Source organism: Solea solea, chromosome 8 (genome assembly GCF_958295425.1).
Source record: "Solea solea chromosome 8, fSolSol10.1, whole genome shotgun sequence".
NCBI classification, from domain to species: domain Eukaryota; kingdom Metazoa; phylum Chordata; class Actinopteri; order Pleuronectiformes; family Soleidae; genus Solea; species Solea solea.
This window is the reverse complement of record NC_081141.1, coordinates 14,377,528-14,396,180: the sequence shown is the minus strand read 5'-3', so window position 1 is coordinate 14,396,180 and position 18,653 is coordinate 14,377,528. Positions and strand designations below refer to the sequence as shown.

The 18,653-nt window shown below is 40.8% G+C and overlaps 1 protein-coding gene across 2 annotated transcripts; it reads right to left on the bottom strand.

Annotated features, from left to right (window-relative positions):
- Nucleotides 1-2,561: 2,561 nt before the first annotated feature.
- On the bottom strand, nucleotides 2,562-16,509 carry si:dkey-178e17.3 (somatomedin-B and thrombospondin type-1 domain-containing protein). Of its 2 annotated transcripts, none has more exons than XM_058636297.1 (5): nucleotides 16,047-16,509; nucleotides 8,316-8,501; nucleotides 6,907-6,997; nucleotides 4,761-4,919; nucleotides 2,562-3,878 (listed from the first exon to the last, which is right to left on the bottom strand). In XM_058636297.1, exons 1-5 carry the CDS (start codon nucleotides 16,291-16,293, stop codon nucleotides 3,773-3,775), a joined length of 789 nt encoding a protein of 262 aa, XP_058492280.1. In that variant the 5' UTR covers nucleotides 16,294-16,509; the 3' UTR covers nucleotides 2,562-3,772. The 2 variants fall into 2 exon arrangements, with proteins under 2 accessions (XP_058492280.1, XP_058492282.1); XM_058636299.1 differs by having other exon boundaries at nucleotides 8,316-8,498.
- Between the last annotated feature and the right edge of the window lie 2,144 nt (nucleotides 16,510-18,653).

Here is an 18,653-nt window from a genome sequence, read left to right as displayed (position 1 = left end):
AAATATGTATTTTTTTATACATATATATATATGTATATATATTTAATACTTTGATAATTTATAATACTCAAAATTATCGATCTAATTAAATGTTTTACTTATTTCCAAAAAACTGGCGCAGAAAGTCAAAGGCACCACAAGGTGACGCCACAGTTCTTCCATGGCAGATTTTGCCTCAGCTTCTGTAGTAACCACTGTTTTTTTATTAGTTACGTTAGGACCGGCCCATATTGTTTTAATTTTACATAGAAATCAAAACATCAATATACAGTAAATCAACTGAGTGATATTTTCTTCAAAAAATGTATCCTCCGAGCATACGTCACAGAAACAAGCCTTTATATGCATTAAAACCTCGTTGTTTTACCCTTCTTAATATATAATGCTACTCCAATGACAATATTTTGTGTTAAGACATTCATTATGAGCTTAATTTAATATGATGATCATCCTTCAGGCTGTGTGATGTAGTGTTTACTATGCTTCCTATGCCTTTTCACATCTACCAGCTGTGTTGTGTAGGTCATGTCCAAGTGTCTACTTATTATCATTCCTCTGCATTGGACCAGCTGCTCCTACATGGTCAACAAGCCTTCATTAGGATGTCTTGTTAATTACAGTCCACACCCTCTGACAACACATACATACATACACAGTGCTGGGGAGACGGAGAAGGAAGACAAACAGTGATACCAGCTCTGCGGGGCCCTGAGCTGCGGGAGGCCCCTGCATGTCCAGACTAAAAGGTGTTTTTGTAATACCTCAAGCATGTTTGTTAATATTGCAGGATTTCTATTTCTATTTTATGCTTCTCATTTTTACTTAATACAAGGCTTAGCTGAGTCTTTCGGAACTAAAAAGCTAAATTCTCAAAAAGGGCAGCAGCTTTTATGCAATAGAACATTTCAAAAGGTTTTTGCTGCATGTTGTGAGAGAAAATTCTACTCTTCAGCCAACTTTAAGTTTAATTACGCACATATTCGTATAACCAGACCTGGTGTACAATATTAACAGCCATAACATAGGATAAGACACAAACTAGGGTGCCTTTCAAGGTTCCCTCACTATATTTCTGCTCCTGGTCTCTCTCTTCTGTCTATCCATCACCCCCCTCTTGCCCTTTCTCTCCCCTTCCTCTGCTCTGTCCCCCATTTTTCCTTTCACCCCAACCGGTCGAGGCAGATGGCACATCGCAGATTTTTGAGTCTGGTTCTGTCAGGGATTTTTTCTTGTTAAAAGGGTTTCTTCTCTCCACTGATGCCTAGTGCTTTGCTCATTGTGTGAATTGTTGGGTTCCTCTGCGCTCTACAATATCGTAAAGGTTTACTCTGCCTTGAGATAATGTATGTTGTGATTTGGCTCTATACAAATAAAATTGAATAGAATTGAATAGAATCGAATTGAATTGAATATGCTGAGGAAGGGATCTCAGGTTCGAGTTGCCACCACATATCAATTGACACTACCAATTAAACGGAAGTCACCTCTGGGTTCTTAACCTTCATGCCATCCATGAGGCTGCAAAGGCTTTGAACAGCGGTCTTGTCAAAAGTAAACAGTGGCTGTGCCGTGACAAAGGGAGTTGGTGCTGGAATACACCCCTTTTCAGCGGAAGTAATCCCAGAACACACTGCTGTCGGAGCCCATCAGGCACTGGGCCAGAGATGGGCCTTCCTGCCCTTTGGAAAGTGGGTTAGCAGCAGAGGCAGCACAGCCAGGGGGGTAAAGCCTGCTTCAGAGGGGATGGACAGTTATTGCCACTGTGGTTGTAAGAGAAAATAAAGAGTTGTGCTGACGGAGGGGAGTTTGTTAGGGAGCTGCAGAGGAGGGAGGAAGTAGGTAGGAGGACAGAGAAAGAAGGGAGGGTCATTACTTAGGACTATGTTCCTGTTTACAGTGACACGACGAGTGTACTGTATACAGTGGTCAAGTCTTTGGAATTTGTCTATTTTTGTTTTTCATTTTCATACTAAAAATGCACATCATGTATGAAGATGTTGAGCGACCATTAAAGTTTGTGTCAGCCAATTTTGAATTTCATCATAGACAACACGTTCAGTGTTTTAGGGCAGAGCTGTGAAGAAAGTATTGGTATTTGTTGTTTCGGTTGTATTCTGCAAACGTGTAGTCAGTTAGTGTTTCCACAGTTGCATACCAAAGCTTTAATGTTCTCTCAGTGCACCGGCATGTGTCATGCTGAACCTTCTTAACCTCTTGTTTAGCCTGTCCACACTTCATATCTGGCAGTTACATCACAAACACAAACCCCCAAATTGCCCGAGAATGTAACTCAAAAACATGATTATACACATTAGCTGTCATTTTGCCCGTTGTCATGCAATTTACACCACAGGCAAAAATGTTGGGAATGTAACAGAAGTATGTTGATGGACAAAAGTTACACACGTTTGCCTTTTAACTCTGGGCTGTTGCAGGTAAACACTGGTCAACCTGAGGGAATTATTTTTGTAGCGCAGGTCGTAATTATAGGTGAGGAGAAGCTATAAATGTTATGTGTTAAATCCACCAGCATGCACCCACATGAGAAAATCTGACCAGAATTTACAGTATAGACGTTTATTTGCACTAATGGACAGTGTACAGATTATGTTGTGCTGCACTAATGAAATCATCGCTGATTTAAAATAAATAAACACACAAATACAGACATGGGAGAGAAAGTCACTGCTTTCCACTATGAGTAAAGCTTTTTTTTTTGCTGGCACTACATAATAGTCCTCGTCTTGAACCGGCAGTATGTGGGAATGTGTGTAAATGTACAGGTAACGTGAAGGAAAACATCAAGTCGAGTAGAGACAACAAGAGCTGGCGAGAAAAAGAGGAGCTGTGATGTGTGCAGGGGGGAAACTTTAATTAATAAAGGGAGTAACACAGCTGTATGTGACTGTTGTTCAGTTGGATGACGCTCTGTTGAAATGCACTCCCTCATGAATTTGATATGATTTCTGAAAAGAGCCACAGGGAGTCAGAGAAAACATAGTTAATGAAGCGATTCCTCCAAGAACACAGAGGGCAGACACAACCACAGAGAAGTTCTCTTCAATGGCTCGTTATTCTCCCCCCCAACAATAATAGTTTTAAACAGATGGGACTGATTTCAGCTATGAGTCACTTTAAATTATGCAAAAAAAAAAAAATCGTATCTGAAAAGACATCGTAAAAGAAAGCAAACTGCCAGAGGTACACAACACTGATATATCGACCCAATAATTAGCAGCAGGGAGATGCAATTAAGATGATGACGTTTTCAGCATCGCTGGCCTGCAGGTGATTCAGGACTGAGGCTTAAAACTGTTTAGCTGGTGGATACAACACGCTTATTAGCTTTATAGACACATGTACATTCCACATAAACAATTAAAAGTAGAAAATGTATAAAGCAAAACAATATATTTATACATTATGCCTTAACAAATGCATTTGCATTGGTGGAGGTAGATAGCAAAGATTGAGAGGTAAAGAGGTATATAGATAGATATGTTGCTGTGCTTTAATAGGAGAAAAAGTACATAATGTGGTTGTAAAATTTGAAGTTAAATACAAGACGATCTGTGTGCTTAAAAACTGTTCATACAGTACAGAGTATGAGGTGAAAGGAAAGTGGCAGGATGCTGCTGATCTCCTGAAGTTATCAGAGAGAAATCTGGATCGGATGGATCTGGCTTTGCTGGCAGGTCTCTCCACAATGAACAGGAGACAGTGAGGGACAGTGTCGTCCCTCCATATGGCTGTCTAAGGTTTGCATGTCTGCTCACACAAAGAGCAAAGAGTAGGGAGGACAGTGGCAGCTCTCTGAAGACGACTCTCGTACCCAGGAACCATGACAGCCTGGGACTGAAGCTGCCGTCCAGAACGTTCTGTGGACAAAACAAACGGTATCAGGCTACGTGACACTGCAACAGAGGGAAAAAACATTTTTTTTACATAGAAAAACAACATGTTTGTCATTATTCTGATGCAAGACATTTTTATTTTGTGAGATAATGAAGTGGAATGATGCATGTTAAAAGGCCACTCCAGCTTTGGGGCAAGGTTATTTTTCATTAGTTTTAGTTTTTTATTTCGTTTTGACTTTTTGTTTTTAAAATGAGTTAGTTTTAATTTGTTTTTTGTTTGTTTTTATTTTTTGTAAATGCTTAGTTTTTTAGTTTTGCCATGTGCAAGATAAAAAAAGGTGGTAATAAATAAAAAACTTTCATAATTGCCATCATAGAAAAAATAAATATACTTCATATGAACGCAAAAGGATTATGTATGAAATGAATTTACAGAGACGAAAATTGAGCACGTTTTGCTACAATTTTAGTTAGTTTTATAAACACACAATTCAGTAACAGTAAGTTACCGGAGGCTTTTTAACGCAGGTTTATATTTTTATTTCCATTAACGAAAATGTTGTTGTTTTTTTCAATTTTTCTTTTCATTAACTATAATAACCTTGCATTGGGGAGGACTATTTTCCATATTGTCCAAAGTCAGACCAAAAAATTATGTTCTTTTTATGGCTCTGCTCCAATTGATGTTGAACGGTATGTTTTATTTTTCATTTTTTTTAACTTAGCTCAAGTTGTGATTGTCCAGGGTTAATCTCCTCATAAGATGAAGTTGTTTCCGTTCTTTCATAAACATACCCTTGAACTTGTTCTATTTTGTTTCAAGCCAGTCTGCCAGTCTACTACTCCAAACTCTGATGATCATACTGTATCTTCATACTGTCGGCTTGTTGCTGGTAGTTTTACCTGGTGCCTTCCAGGCCTTCACCTCCACAGCGGTCTGACTTTGACATGGCGTCACCTTGACATTCAGCACAGATCAGCCTCTCTCTGACCAGCTGAGCACTCCACAGTTTGAGTTTGCATGCTGCACTGGCCTGTTTCAGCCGCAGGTACACACAGTAACTGCAAGCACAGTGAGAAGACAGGAAAGATGTTAGTAATATTTCACTCTGTTTTTTATTACATTTGAAATCTGCATGTCAAAATCAGTTTTCAATAAACGTAAGGATGAAAAACAGCACTTTAATCCAGGACGGTAATGGGAATGGTCGTGTTTAAAGCCAGACTTTTTCTTTTGTTGTACTGAGAACATTAATATTAATATTTAAATATGTGGTGATGGGAGTAGTGTATGAATTAAGTTGTGTGTAATAGGATGGGGTATAAGTACATATAAGTTTAAATTTAAATTTCTGCCTACTCCTTTTCAAACATGTGACGAGATGTAAATGTATGTGTTTGTCATTGCAAATGTTGCACATGCGTTGGAAATAAAGAACCAAGGCCTGGACCAGCATGCTGATAGTCTGTGTTGTTGTGTTATATCAATCATTCACTCACATATGCCTATAACAGGCCAGGTTCTCTTAAACCGGTCCAACTAAATCAGTCTAACTTGGCTTGACTGATCAAAGCCAAGGGGTGATCTATCCCAGCAAGGTGCACATGGCTGAGATTATAACCAGACAGAAAGACAAATCAACTTGTTGTTCAATCTGATCCGGTAATGTCACGGTCACCTGCTGTGTGTCGCAGGATCAGCACAGTCTGAGTGGAAAGTGGAAACAATGATAAAGTATTGTTTTCCCGATCACTGTGTTCTCTGGAGAGTATTTTAACCTTCTGTCTATGATCCAACCAGAAGTTCATACAATTTTGCTCCAAGAGTGTGAATTCAAATGTAAGGAAGACGTGAGGTGGAGAAGGAAGAGTAAATTAAAGACACAGGTGTGTGGTATAATTGTGGCGTAATTGTTGAAAGTGGGTTCACTTGCTTTTTTTCCTTTTCTCTAATAGACTTTAACATGTCCATGCTGCAAAAATCTGTTAACTTATAATTCTATAAAAACCCTGGAGGATGTAATGTCTTTTCTAAGAATCCTGACAGGTCTGTCTTAATCCTGTATGATAACCTGCAGGTATATCTTCGGATAATTGCACTCAGATAATGACTGCTCTGATTATCATTTCATGTCATTTCCTGGGTCCATTTTCATGGGAACACAGCGGCCTATCAATCAATGCACCAGATGTCCAGATTTCTCACATTTATGAGTAATGTGCCTCTCGTTCCCTCGTGCTTTATGTTCCAGTCAAAACAAAGGTTTCGAATGTCACTTTTAATCAGTGTGAAAGTGCTGTCAGGGATCCAAGCTTGACTTTATTCCCCTGCTCTCTGATTTTTCCACTTGTGGGAACATCTTCCAGCAGCACAGATCAAAGGCAACATGTACCGCAGGAAGGGTGTACCTTTTACATGAATTATGGGTGTCTTATCAGTAAAGGTCATTTCATGATGTAAATATTCAGTGACAGCGTTCACGTTACACAGACAAAGCAACTGCCTGGCTCTGTGTGCAATGGGAACCTTGGCCCTGGTATTCTCTAATCTTTTAGAGCACAAAGTTGATCTTGCACTGACCTTTGAAACTACATGAAAAACAGCAGAGAAACGTACATGAACCGAGAATAAAATCCGGCCGATTCACAGAGGCTTAACGTGGAATTAAGCTTTGCAGTTGGAATTACACAGGTTTAATACACAGGATTTGTTTTCTAACACCTGAAATAATCTCTTTGTTTTCACTATTTTATTACCATGAGTTCAAGCTGTGTTTTTAATGCTCACATCAAATGTGGGTTTTTTTGTTTTGTTTTTTTAAATACTGAGCTTGTATATTTCCCACATTTTTCATGGATGACATTATTGTTGTCACAAAATCACAGAACCGGACACGTCATCATTTAACACTTCACCCAGTTCATGTGTAATTACATCCCTCTCAGCACTGATTGCACATGAAAGCCAGTTGTAGAGAGGAAATCAAAGTGAGCCGGGTCAGCAGTAAGTCCTGTGTGTTTGTTTGCAGTCTGATAATAGAGGCCTTACCTGGCCTTCTCCTCCTTCATCAGCATGTGTGGTCGTCTCCAGGGGTCTTTGAAGTTCCTCTTGAAAGAATCAGGTAGGATCTTTGCCACCTCTGGAAGTCAGGAGTATAGACAGAAGGGTTAAAAAAAAAAGTAATATCATTTACAGGAAAGCATCAGATAATACTAATATTAATCGTAGGAGCCAATCTGATCATTTATCTTGATTACCAGGTCTTGCTTCTTATGGTGATGTGCACATGGAGTGGCTGAGTCTTTATAATGGCAGCTGCATTGGGTTCACTGATCACATATGAGTGACGGGGAGATTGCACGGTTGTTACCGCTATATAAGTTTAGAAATAATTGCATCCCGAGTGTATCCACCCTGAAACAAATTACCAATAAGCAAAGGGAATTCAACCCAAAGACCAAGTTTGCCCGGACATCCATCAAAACAGGTCTTCACCCGCACCCAGTGGAGTTGCTTAAATCAGGACTGATTAGTCACTACATGAATAATATCTAATATATAAACTACTAAATGGACTTGCACTACACCCATTAAGCAGCTACAGTATATCAAGCTAAAACTTACAAAGGAACAATAACCAGGGCCACTACCAGAGGGGACTTCAGCCAGGGACACCCAAGGGGCAACATGTAGTGATGTCACTCATAAGAATTTGAACTCTCAGTTTGAAGCCTCAGGATACTTTTTTTTTTGTAAAATATAGTACACCACATAGGTGTATTATATTTAAAAAGTTTACTGACTTTGTAAATCAACTGTGAAGTAGGCTTATTTATAGTCACTTTCAGAGTTGGCGTCAGAGAGAAACAGAAATACGGGCACGCCACTTTTGGACAGTGTGTGTTGTCAATTAAAGGTGCCAAAATGTGGAACTGTTTACCGTCTGCAATCTGGGAAAGCGCCAATTTAAAAATAATGGCTTAACACGAACCAAAATTGCAAACACAGACAGGCAACAAAGGCATTAACCACTTTATAACATGCTCTTGAAACCAACAGTTTACATTGGCTCAGTTACTGCCCTTGACTGTCACAACACGTTTATGTCATTAATTATGGACGACTTGTTTTAATGTGTGAAGTGGGTGAAAGACAGATTAGTCTGCCATCCATAAACCCAAGTCGCACAGTTGCTCTTTGTTTTGTCTTGTGTGTGATGTTGTTTTCTATATTGACTATGAAAAGTATTTTAATTTGTGTTCTTGTGTGAAGCATAACATATACTGCAGTTGGAGATAAGGCTGCAGAACAGATGTGTGCAATTGTGTTTGCTTACAGTAACACGGTCAACACTCAGGGCACAGACTTACCCAAGAGAATACTAAAACACCATAATTGTAACAGTGTTGATCGCAGGAGTCTGTTCCTGTACACATTTATAAAAGAGACGTGCTGACCTTTCGCAGTGCTGCATATGACATTGTTTCCAAAGCATCCTCGCCGCTGTTTCAGGTCTAGACAGGGTGTGCCGCCGTTTCTTGGGGGAACAGACACTTGACGACTCCTTTCTTTGCTGCCAACTCCACATGGAGCTGAACAGGACGACCAAGGGCCCCAGGATCCAACCACACAGTCAATGGCTGCTAGGGAAGCAGGAAAATACAGAGATCAATTTAAGTTTTTTGGTTTTTTTTTTTATAAACTGCAGCAGAAACATGTACAGACAAAAAAAATTACAACAAAATGACATGACATAAAAGTTTAAAGGACATTTTCCCACAGAGGATGCACCATATTTGAAGAATAATAAGAATAAGAATACAACACGCACACAATTTTTGGCTTGTGTCAGAGGAGGTACAAACAGGATTATACTGGCATAAAAGTCTGCAAATATGCTTTGCAAGACCATTTAGTGCTTATAAGTAATTCAAATAATTCATTTAAAAACAAACTTGAAAACAGTATAAAAAGGCCAAAACCCTTTGGTAGAGTTAAGGTGAAGGTGATGTTTTCAAACTTGGTTATTCTGGACTGAGAGCTGAGGTCTGTTTTGAATGCAGTCTGTCTACAGGCATGTAAAAAGATGTGACTTGTTAATGCTGAGTGTATGCGAAAAGATCATGTTTATGAGCCTGACAAGCTTTTCCCAGCTGCGTTATCTTGGTCATTTTCCCCCTAATCAGTCCTGCTGCGTCTTACTGCATGACTGAAAGTGTGACTTAAAGCACACGCCCACATACAGACTTGCACAACACTGCACTGTGCATTTATACTCAGGTAAGTGGGTGTCAAAGGACTGGGTCATTACCATCCACGAATGGCAGATCAACCAAACCCCAGACTCAGGATGTCTGTGACCCAGGTCATATGAGTGGGGGGGTGCAGTTTAAATAAAGGTCTTACTTCTGTATCCTGTTCTGCCTCTAAATACAACACAAACACATAAACACAGCAGCAGCAGCAGCAGCAGCAGCAGTGGCAGAGGCAGCAATCAAGCTTCCCGTTAAGTGGGCACTGCATGGCAATTACATCAGGCTAAAAGGAAGCAGTATTACAGAGATTGCTGCTCTGATCAAAGCCAGGAGTCCCCAGCAGTAATCAAGTCTTGTCCGACACACAGATTTAATAGTGGCGAACATTTAACAGCATGGTTTTAGGAAGGAAGTGCGCCCAGATTAAAGTAAAAAGGAGGGGAAATGCACTGAGGCTCACACATCACACCACACCACAGGAAATTAGATTAGTGGTGGGCAACTTCATATTTCTTCACCGCAGACAATGGGAGCAGGTGCACGCAGCTTGAAATGAGGTGGAGGATTTTATACTGTATGTCATAACATAATCCACTACTCCCAAACAATGAACTACATTCTCTCTTCATAACAACGCTACAAGTCAATAAGTACAGTATGCGTGTGTGTGTGTGTGTGTGTGTGTGTGTGTGTGTGTGTGTGAACAGGGGAAAAAGAGAGAGCATTCAAGGTATCGCCTGTTCGGTTTATTCCCATGGTCCTGGTGGGATGTCGGGGGGGGGGGGGGGGGGGGGGGGGGGGCGTCTCAGTGACACAGCCGATCCACAAAGCCACTGTGGAATCTTTGCATTCCTACACATTAGTGCTGCCCACCTGACACTTGCCTTTCCCAGATCACCACACGCACACACTCACGCATGCACGTGCACACACACAGGTTTATGCGGATATTCTTCCGAGGACACTGCACTGGCTTCCATTCATTAAAATTCAGTCCTCATGGACGACTGGTCCTGACTAGGTCAGGGTTTATGCCAGAGAAGTCCACACACACACACAGACACACTCTCTCACACACACACATCAAAAACATCTTCTGTCAGATAAACCCACCCACTTGGGCTCGTTCCATCTTCAGTCATCACCCTAAAATACACAGACGTACACATTCCTCTGTGAAGAGTGACATGAAGTTTCTTGGAAGAACACCGAGGGGCGTGATCGAATTAGACACCACAACCATATCTACAGTGCTTCCTCCTCTCTCCTCCTCTCTCCTCTGCTTATCCTTGTGCCCGTTTCCTTCCCTCTCCTACATCCTCTGACGTCCATGGGAGTAGCTTCTATGCTGCTGTTTTCGTGCTCGCAGTGGGAAGAACCGAGTATGGAAGATGAAAACATAACGTGAAAGGTGAAGTACGTAAGACACCAGAGATTAAGGAAACTTGAAAAACTATATTCGTTTCACAGAAAACGATAATGCCACCCAGTGATGCAGCTCTTTTGATACGTGGGATGCCAGCAGAGTGAGCAGAGAGCAGCTAGATGTTAAGTGTCAGAAGTACTGATCCATAGTGGTTCTAAAAAGCATTGCTACCCTCTCATGATCATCTCAACCAGAGGAGACAAAAAAGAAGGTCTGCAATGGAGACACATTAAAATATACACAGCTGAAAGCGAAGAAGAAGTTGATGACAGTGTGAATAAGTTTCTCCTGGACCAAGAAGCAAAACAGGGAGTTTCAGCCAAAGTGATCGAGCCCTTTCTCCACCTCAGTCTTGTACACTTTTTTTTTGATGGATGTTTAATATACAATATACAAATTTAATATACAATGTTTTTACAGTCGTTTCCTCTTGTCGTGTGATAATTCTCAGCTGTTGCTCTAAAGCAGACACACTTTTGACCCTCAAGAAGCCTGAATGCTTTGGCAATTGCTTATTTATTTCACCCATTAATTTATTGGCTTATTCATCTCCTGTTGGAGCCCAATTAACACATACATCACAAACACTGAGTGCTGAAGAAGTGATTGTTTTTGTTGAGGGTGAAGCAAGGAAACAAAACAAGTCTATGATGGACAAACACACAGACAGGTCTCAGGCTCTGTCTGGAAGTCTGTTGCCCCGCCCCCCAACCGCAGGTCACAAGGTAATTACCACACTGTGGTGGTCCACAGCTCTGTTTCTTGTACCACATGATAGCCCTGCTGACAGTCTGACACAACCTGACCCGCACAGCTTACAACCACTGCTGTCCCCTGTTTCCACCGGTGACGAGAAAGTCCCCAAGCACCACCACCTCTGACCTCTGACCCTCACACAGGAAACAAATGGTCGTCATCGTCAGCAAGTTGATTTTTTGTTTTTTCAATGAGCTGATATACTTAAACGTTCTCTAGTTTTCTAGTATTTAAAAACTTTTAACTCAAAAGACTCAAAAAGTTATCTTTGAAAAACGTGGTCCACTGAAATATGTCGTGTGTAACTTTTAAATATAAACAAATGTTGCATTCAATCCGTTGTCGAATGAGGTAAACCTCTTGTCTCTTCCTACCCCTGCTAGACTACCGCTGTAGACACACAAAGGTCTGACAGTACATCTTGACAGAATCTCTTTTATGTTAAAAATGTTTTATTTATGAAGACTAAACAGAGGCAGATTATTAACATTAACAAGAGAAATAACCTAAAGTAATGCCCTGCAGCTTTAAAGTTGCTGAAAATGCATTTTATAAATCCGTTTTGTTTTTTTCTATCAATGAAAGGGTCCTACAAACACAGTTGAGAGTAACAAGACTTGGCTTGAACCGAGTTTGTGGAAACAAGGCAAATATCCATGGCAGCTGGCAGCGTGTCAGACAGACAAACACCACCAACTGAAACACAGCAGTGTATAGCGTGTATCCAACATCAGTGCTATTATCTGCCGACATGTCGGCCAGTCTCCAGTCACACTTGTTGCAGTCAGATAATAGACCACAATCTAGCTTTTCTGATTTACTTTCCTTTGCTTTTTTTTTTTCTGCCTCCATTTAAGGGTTTCATAACAAAAGAGGTATCAGTCCAGCCCACCCAATTGGCTTTATCTTTCTTCTCCCTTTATCACTTTGTCCCACACTCTTCCTTGTTCCTTCTCCTCCATCTGTCTCCTTTTTTTGGACCTGCTTTTCACTTTCCCTCCCCCTCCGTCTAACCCTCCACCTCCTCTATGATGGGACCCAGATGTCTAGCTGTTCTACAGGACCAGTGCACCCCACAAACCCCCACATCCTCCCTGCCTGACGATAGGGGACGCGGGCTCTGGTCCCATCAGACAAGCCTCATAATGTTTGGCAACACAAGGGCGAACTATGAGCCCGTAAGCAGGGTTGAAGGACATAGGACGAAGCCCCAATAACAGGTTTGCACATAAATGTTTCCTGCAGACACCTAGAAAAGAGGAGCCAAACAAACCAACTAATTAAAATGGTTCATTTCAAGACCCTTTTTGTTGCATGGCTTTCTAACATTTTATTATAGCTTAAGGATTTCACATAACTACAGACACGACACACAAACCCAGTAAACGGACTCGACGAAAGCATCTAACTTGATGTTAGAATTCTCCTGCAGCTGGCTCATTTCAGCCAAGCTTGGCAAAAACATTCACTCCTCATAGAGGTTCAGGTTAGAGGACATGTGGGAAGCAAAGAAGAAAAACAGGGAGTGAAGGAAGATGGACAGAAGTAAACACCGTGGCATGACAACATACAGTGCACCAGAGGAAAGGGGGGAGAAGCAGAAGAGCCTGCCGGAGAGAGAAATGAATGATGGGTAAACCCCAGGTGTAACACAGGCAGAGGCTGCAATATGTCATCATGCTCATATGAGAATTACCAGACTCCACAGCACGAGCAGGGTGAGGAGCTGGGGAGGCGTCTATGCGGAGGAGAGGCAATTAAAGACTTAACGTGAAGCAGAGATGAAAATGATGTGATGTATTTTTAACTTCCCAACATGGATTACTAACACCATCCAGTATTATTTGTCTTATCTGATTCTGACCTCCCCCTTCACTGTCATTTCCTGTAATTCCCAGAATGCCTTTTTAACAACCTTCAGTGAGCCAAATAGAAATTATGAAAAGTAAAACACATTGAGGAGAAACATCAGTCAATTTCCTTGGACCTCCGTGGATCTTTGTCAGGCCAAACATAAACACCACAAGCATATTTTCCATTACTGCAATTACAAAAGTAAAGGATATGTAATGATTTAATTTAATTTAGATTTTGAAATGATTTTTATGTGGACACTGTGGGAAACAACCCAGAGGTTTGTGTTCACCTGGAATAGTTTAGACACAAAATGAACCCAGTGATTGGTCAACATGAGCGCACAAACTGTTTATCTAGATGATTGAAAATCATCAGTGTGCAACATGGATGCAAAAACATGTGGAATTCTTTATACCTTAAATTATGTGGGGAGGATTTTTTTTTTCCTTGAAAATATTCCACTGGAATCTCCACTTGTTTTTAGTTGACACCTCCCAGCTGTGAAGCGCAGCACCATCTGACATGTGTCTCTTGTTGTGTTCATGCTGGAGCATCCTCCACAGTCTTTACACACAGACAGCAAACAGGCCTGCCAAATCCTTCACTTAAAAGCATCCCTGCAGAGAACGGTATCACATCCTGAAGAGTCTTAAGTGTTTGGGACCAAGTGGTACAAACAGCCCGATGTGCTCTCTGTCTCACCTCTGATGTCAACCCACGCCAAACACTGTGCCTGTCTGCAGCTGCAGCAAGTTAATTACAGACTGTGACAGACGGTACACAGACAGTCCCCTCACAACATTACAGACCCGCAGGAACAGGATCGGGATCAGGATCAGGTAAAGTCTGAGACTGAATGAGGGTGAATAAATACAGAGGTGCTTTGATGGCCTCACGATACATGATGTGTTTATACTGTAAAGGTGCTTTGCTCACTGTCACTCAGGGCTCACTGGTCCATATGGGGGTCAATGTCATGGTTAACATGACATGATGTTTGTTTTAAGTAACATCTTTATCAAAGAATGCTATATGAATAATATATATTTTTATATAAGTTCTTTTCACCCACTGACACGTAAATGACCATAAATTGTCTGGGCTTTTAGTCACTAGTACTTGCACCTGTAACATCTAGCCGTGTAGGACCATAATATCTCAATGTTTTATTCGTATAAAGTTTTAACGTCTTAACGCTAAAATTGTGTTCATGCTTGTAAGAAATTATATTTTACCGGCATCATCCTTGTTCCATGTTTTAATTGCCTGTTTTATTTATGCAAAATGTGCTGTTGCTTATTTTGGTCAAGACATCCTTGGAAAATAGATTATTAATCTCAATGTATACTTCCAGGATAAATAAAGAAAAAAAGTCAGTGACACAGTGAGGACCACAGTGTTAAAAATCCTCGTCTGGCACATGAGTGAACTGATGCACCGGGCAGCTGTTAACTGACCTGTGAGAGACCAGCTGCTGTTGAGCAGCACTGTGATGACTCAACACTGACACTGAGGTCTGTCCTCTGCCTATTCTGTTCAGTTTCAGCTTGGTCGACACATGGGATGGATAATGTGACTGCTGGAATCCACTCCAGCAGGCCGCTGCACGATTAATGCTGTCTGAACATGCATCTCTGTCGATTGGTGGATTAAAAAAAAAAGTATAAACATAATACAATACACTTGACTATTTCAAATGGAAACATTCACATTTGCAAGTGAAGCGCTATAATAATGAGTGTTTAACTTCCTTTATTTGTCTACAAGTCACATCTAATCTGCATTGTAGCCAAAATATAACAATGCAGTTGAGTATTGTTTATTGGTTTATGTAGTTCAAACTAAAAAATTAATTCATGTTGTGTAAAACATGAATTAAAAGCAGTTACATGCTACATGGGATCAGTTGTAATTTTTTATATTGGTTATATATATAATTATTGGTAAATGAATAATACAATGTGCAGAGAAGTGCATGACTCAGTTAAATAGTGACGAACAGGTGGTTCAGCTAACAGTAAGGTCTTTAAATGTGCAACACAGCCTGCATCAGACTATGTTTGTACACACTTGAAAGTGTTTATTCAAGTCTGGACGAGGCAGCCACATGTTCACGTTGTCACACAGAAACAATTATCCTCTAAAACAACAGCTTTTACTATGTATGTACTACATGTGTTTATATGTTAGGTCCGCTGCAGCATTTTTCAGCGCTCTTTGACCGGTTGAATTGTCCCTGCTGGTGCTTGTTAGTGTGCACTTAAGAGGAGGAAAACTCCCTGAGTGCAACTTTACAAAGGCGTCCTCCTCCCCCTCGTGAACTTGAGATGTTTCAACATACAGTAAGAGCTTTAGTTATAGCTCCGAGTGATTCCTGTGTGTCTCATCTTTGCTCTACTGAAATCCTGACCATCTTTGGCAGTGTGGTTTCCATGGTGTCCATCCCCTCATTTATCCATATATAGCAGCAGCCGGGGGATATGGGCGAGAGGTTACCCTATTTCACATTTTAGTGAAAAACTTCACTCACACCACTTTTCTACAACTTCAGGATGTGCAATCTGAAGCTTTGATGTTAAAGCCAAAGGTCAACCCTACAAACTCAAAAATACATTCACACCACCTGCAGCTGTGGACAGGAGAGTTGGGATAACCATGCAAGTTCCTCCAATGGCCATCTCTTGTTGACCACTTAAAACAAACAGTCATTATGGGTGCACTCGAGACAGCTATGTGTTGTATGTCTCACTGTCTCCGTGTCACCTCAATGCCAGCCATCTCTGTCTCCAACTGGACAACCGAGGAGACACAAACTCTGCCGGACAAACCGTCATAATTCAAAAGCATCAACAGTGTATGAAATTAATTTCTCAGTAAGAGAAGAAGAAACTCACCAGATATTTGGCACACACGCTGATAGTCCTCGCAGCAGTCTCTGGTTTTCTGACAGTAGGTGTCACAGTAGCACACTGTCTTTCTCTCGCTGTACTCAAAGCACTCGTTATTCCGGCCGGTGCAGCAGTTCTCCCTCTCCCTCTCCCTCTCCCCGCAGCCCGCTTCGACAATTTCCGCGCAGAAAAGCGCAAGATATCCACAAACGATGAACCCGAGACGCGTCGCGCTCCATCCATGCGCTCCCATGACGGAAACTTCACTGCACTTGCGCCACACACTTGCATACACTCCACTGGTGTATGCTTCACTTGGATGGTGCTTGGAAGTGGATTATGCTATGGATTATACAGAAACAGATTATTTTTTCTATATAAAATCCAACTGCAACATGGTTCTATTTACGAAAAAGGAGGTAGCTGCTGTGTGGACACCTACACGGACAACTAACTGATGCGTAAATGCGCGCATCGGCTCTTTCTATCCCTCATTCAGATACCGCCCCTTTGGAGCGGGTTATTAGAAACGACTTACAGTAGCCTACCTCTCTCTCGCCCTCTCTCTCTCTCTCTCTCTCTCTCTCTCTCTCCCTCTCTCCCTCCCCCTCTCTATCTCTCTTTCTCTGGCTGGCTTGCGCAATATGTAAAAGGAAAAACTATTTTATTAAGTAAGTATTATCTTCTATGAAAACCACTATTCCTGCTGAGATAAAAGTACTAAGCAAAAAAATAACTCGCTCGTTTTGGGGTAGAGACCGACAAAACATACGAATGAACACATTAACATTGACTTGGACCGATACTGACCTGCGAAATCCAAACTCGCTTTAAGAACAAGTGTAAGGGAAAGTACTTCAAATGCTTCCACTACAATATTCGTAAACACGTTACGCACTGTATCCAAAATCGTTCGGAATCAGATCATGTTTTAGGTTTACAATCGGGAAATCGCCTTCAGCACCACGGACAGCGGCGCGCGGCCACTTCACAGATAAAACGTGAATTTTAAATAAAAACAGGATCCAGTGTGCGGCATCTGTAGGCAAGTGGACAAGTGCTCCTCCTTCATCAGCAGCTTGAAAACAACGAGCTCCACTGGTCTGGTAGAAGTTACCCCCATTGAGAGAAAGGCCGGAGAACAATAATATTACTTACCCTTCACTGGGTCTGAGTGAATGGAGGCATGGAGAGAACAACTGAGTGGTGGGTGGCTACTGTATTAAGATCATCATCATCAGGACCAAGACAAAAAAGAGAAAAAGAGAAAAAGGAAGAGTAATCAGATCATTTAGTTTAGTTTAAAGGTAAATGCGAGGGTAGATCAGGGCCATAGGGCTTGTACTTGTTGGACCTTTGTCTGGTCTCCAAAATCTCTTTCAGGTAAAACAGTTAGAACATCCTGTGCCAATTAACTTGTGCCAGAAATTAAAGTACTTTTACAGCCTCTACTGTATTTAAGTGTTTGTGGCCTGTGTTAAAACATTTGTGGTTAAAGGTCCACTATGTAAGATTTAGGTGAAATACTTTCTAATTGACTAATATTTTTCGTGTTGTTTGAATGTATGAAATGTCGTTTTAATTACTGTAGAACGAGCCTTTTACATTGACATCAGGAGCAGGTCTCCTCTAAGGGACCCCCCTGATAAAGCCCTATTGTACAAATATGAAGGGAGAGAGGAGGCTTCTCTCATCACTGTGTGAGCCACAGGAGGGAGAGTCAGGCTCTGGCAGCTCCAGCTCCCCCTAGTGTTTAATATGAGCTCTTGTTGTGCATCTTTTGTGAACTTGTGTATACTGTCCATTTTAAAGCACGTTTAATTTAAGATTCAAGATTTTTTTTATTTTTGCCATTTGTGCACATACCTTACATAACAGTCCAGTCACGTGGGAGTTCCTGTGCAGGGCTCTGTTGGAGTCTAGCAGGAAAGAACACAGAAGAAAAGTGCTTTAAAGACTATACAAAACAGGCAGAATAAGAAATGAATTCAATAATAAAATAGAAAAAAATATAAATAAGATAAAGCTAAAGACACTGTAAACATGGAACTAGTGGCATACTTGTTGCAATGTTTAAAAAGACAAAAAAGTGGGGGATAATTGCACATGCCAGACGTTATATAATACAATTTTACACCATTTTCAAAAAATATTGCACACAAGTATTGGAGTGAAATAATGAGGGATTATTGCACATGTTCAGTAATTTTTTTGCTTTCATATTGTCATTGTATGCTATTTAAACTTAAATAATTTACATGCTTTTACTAATGTATGTTCCCGTTATGATGCAGATTTAGACATAATAAAACATAAAATACACCTATAAATGACATTATGGGTACACCTAGCAAAACTGAATGCAATCTAATACATGAATGCTGTTACAGTCTTACAATAAATTCTAGATTTCCTGTGACATTTTTAGCTCCCTGAGGGTAAAGTCTACTTTATTATCTTAATGAAAGTAAATTAAATGATAGATATTTGAATCAACACCTCTCTAAAACTTGATGAATCCTCATAATATGAGCAACTGCCTGAAAAAAAAGAGAGAAAGAGTGAGGGATGGATAGTTGAATACCTACACAAATCATCAGCCAAAACTGGAAC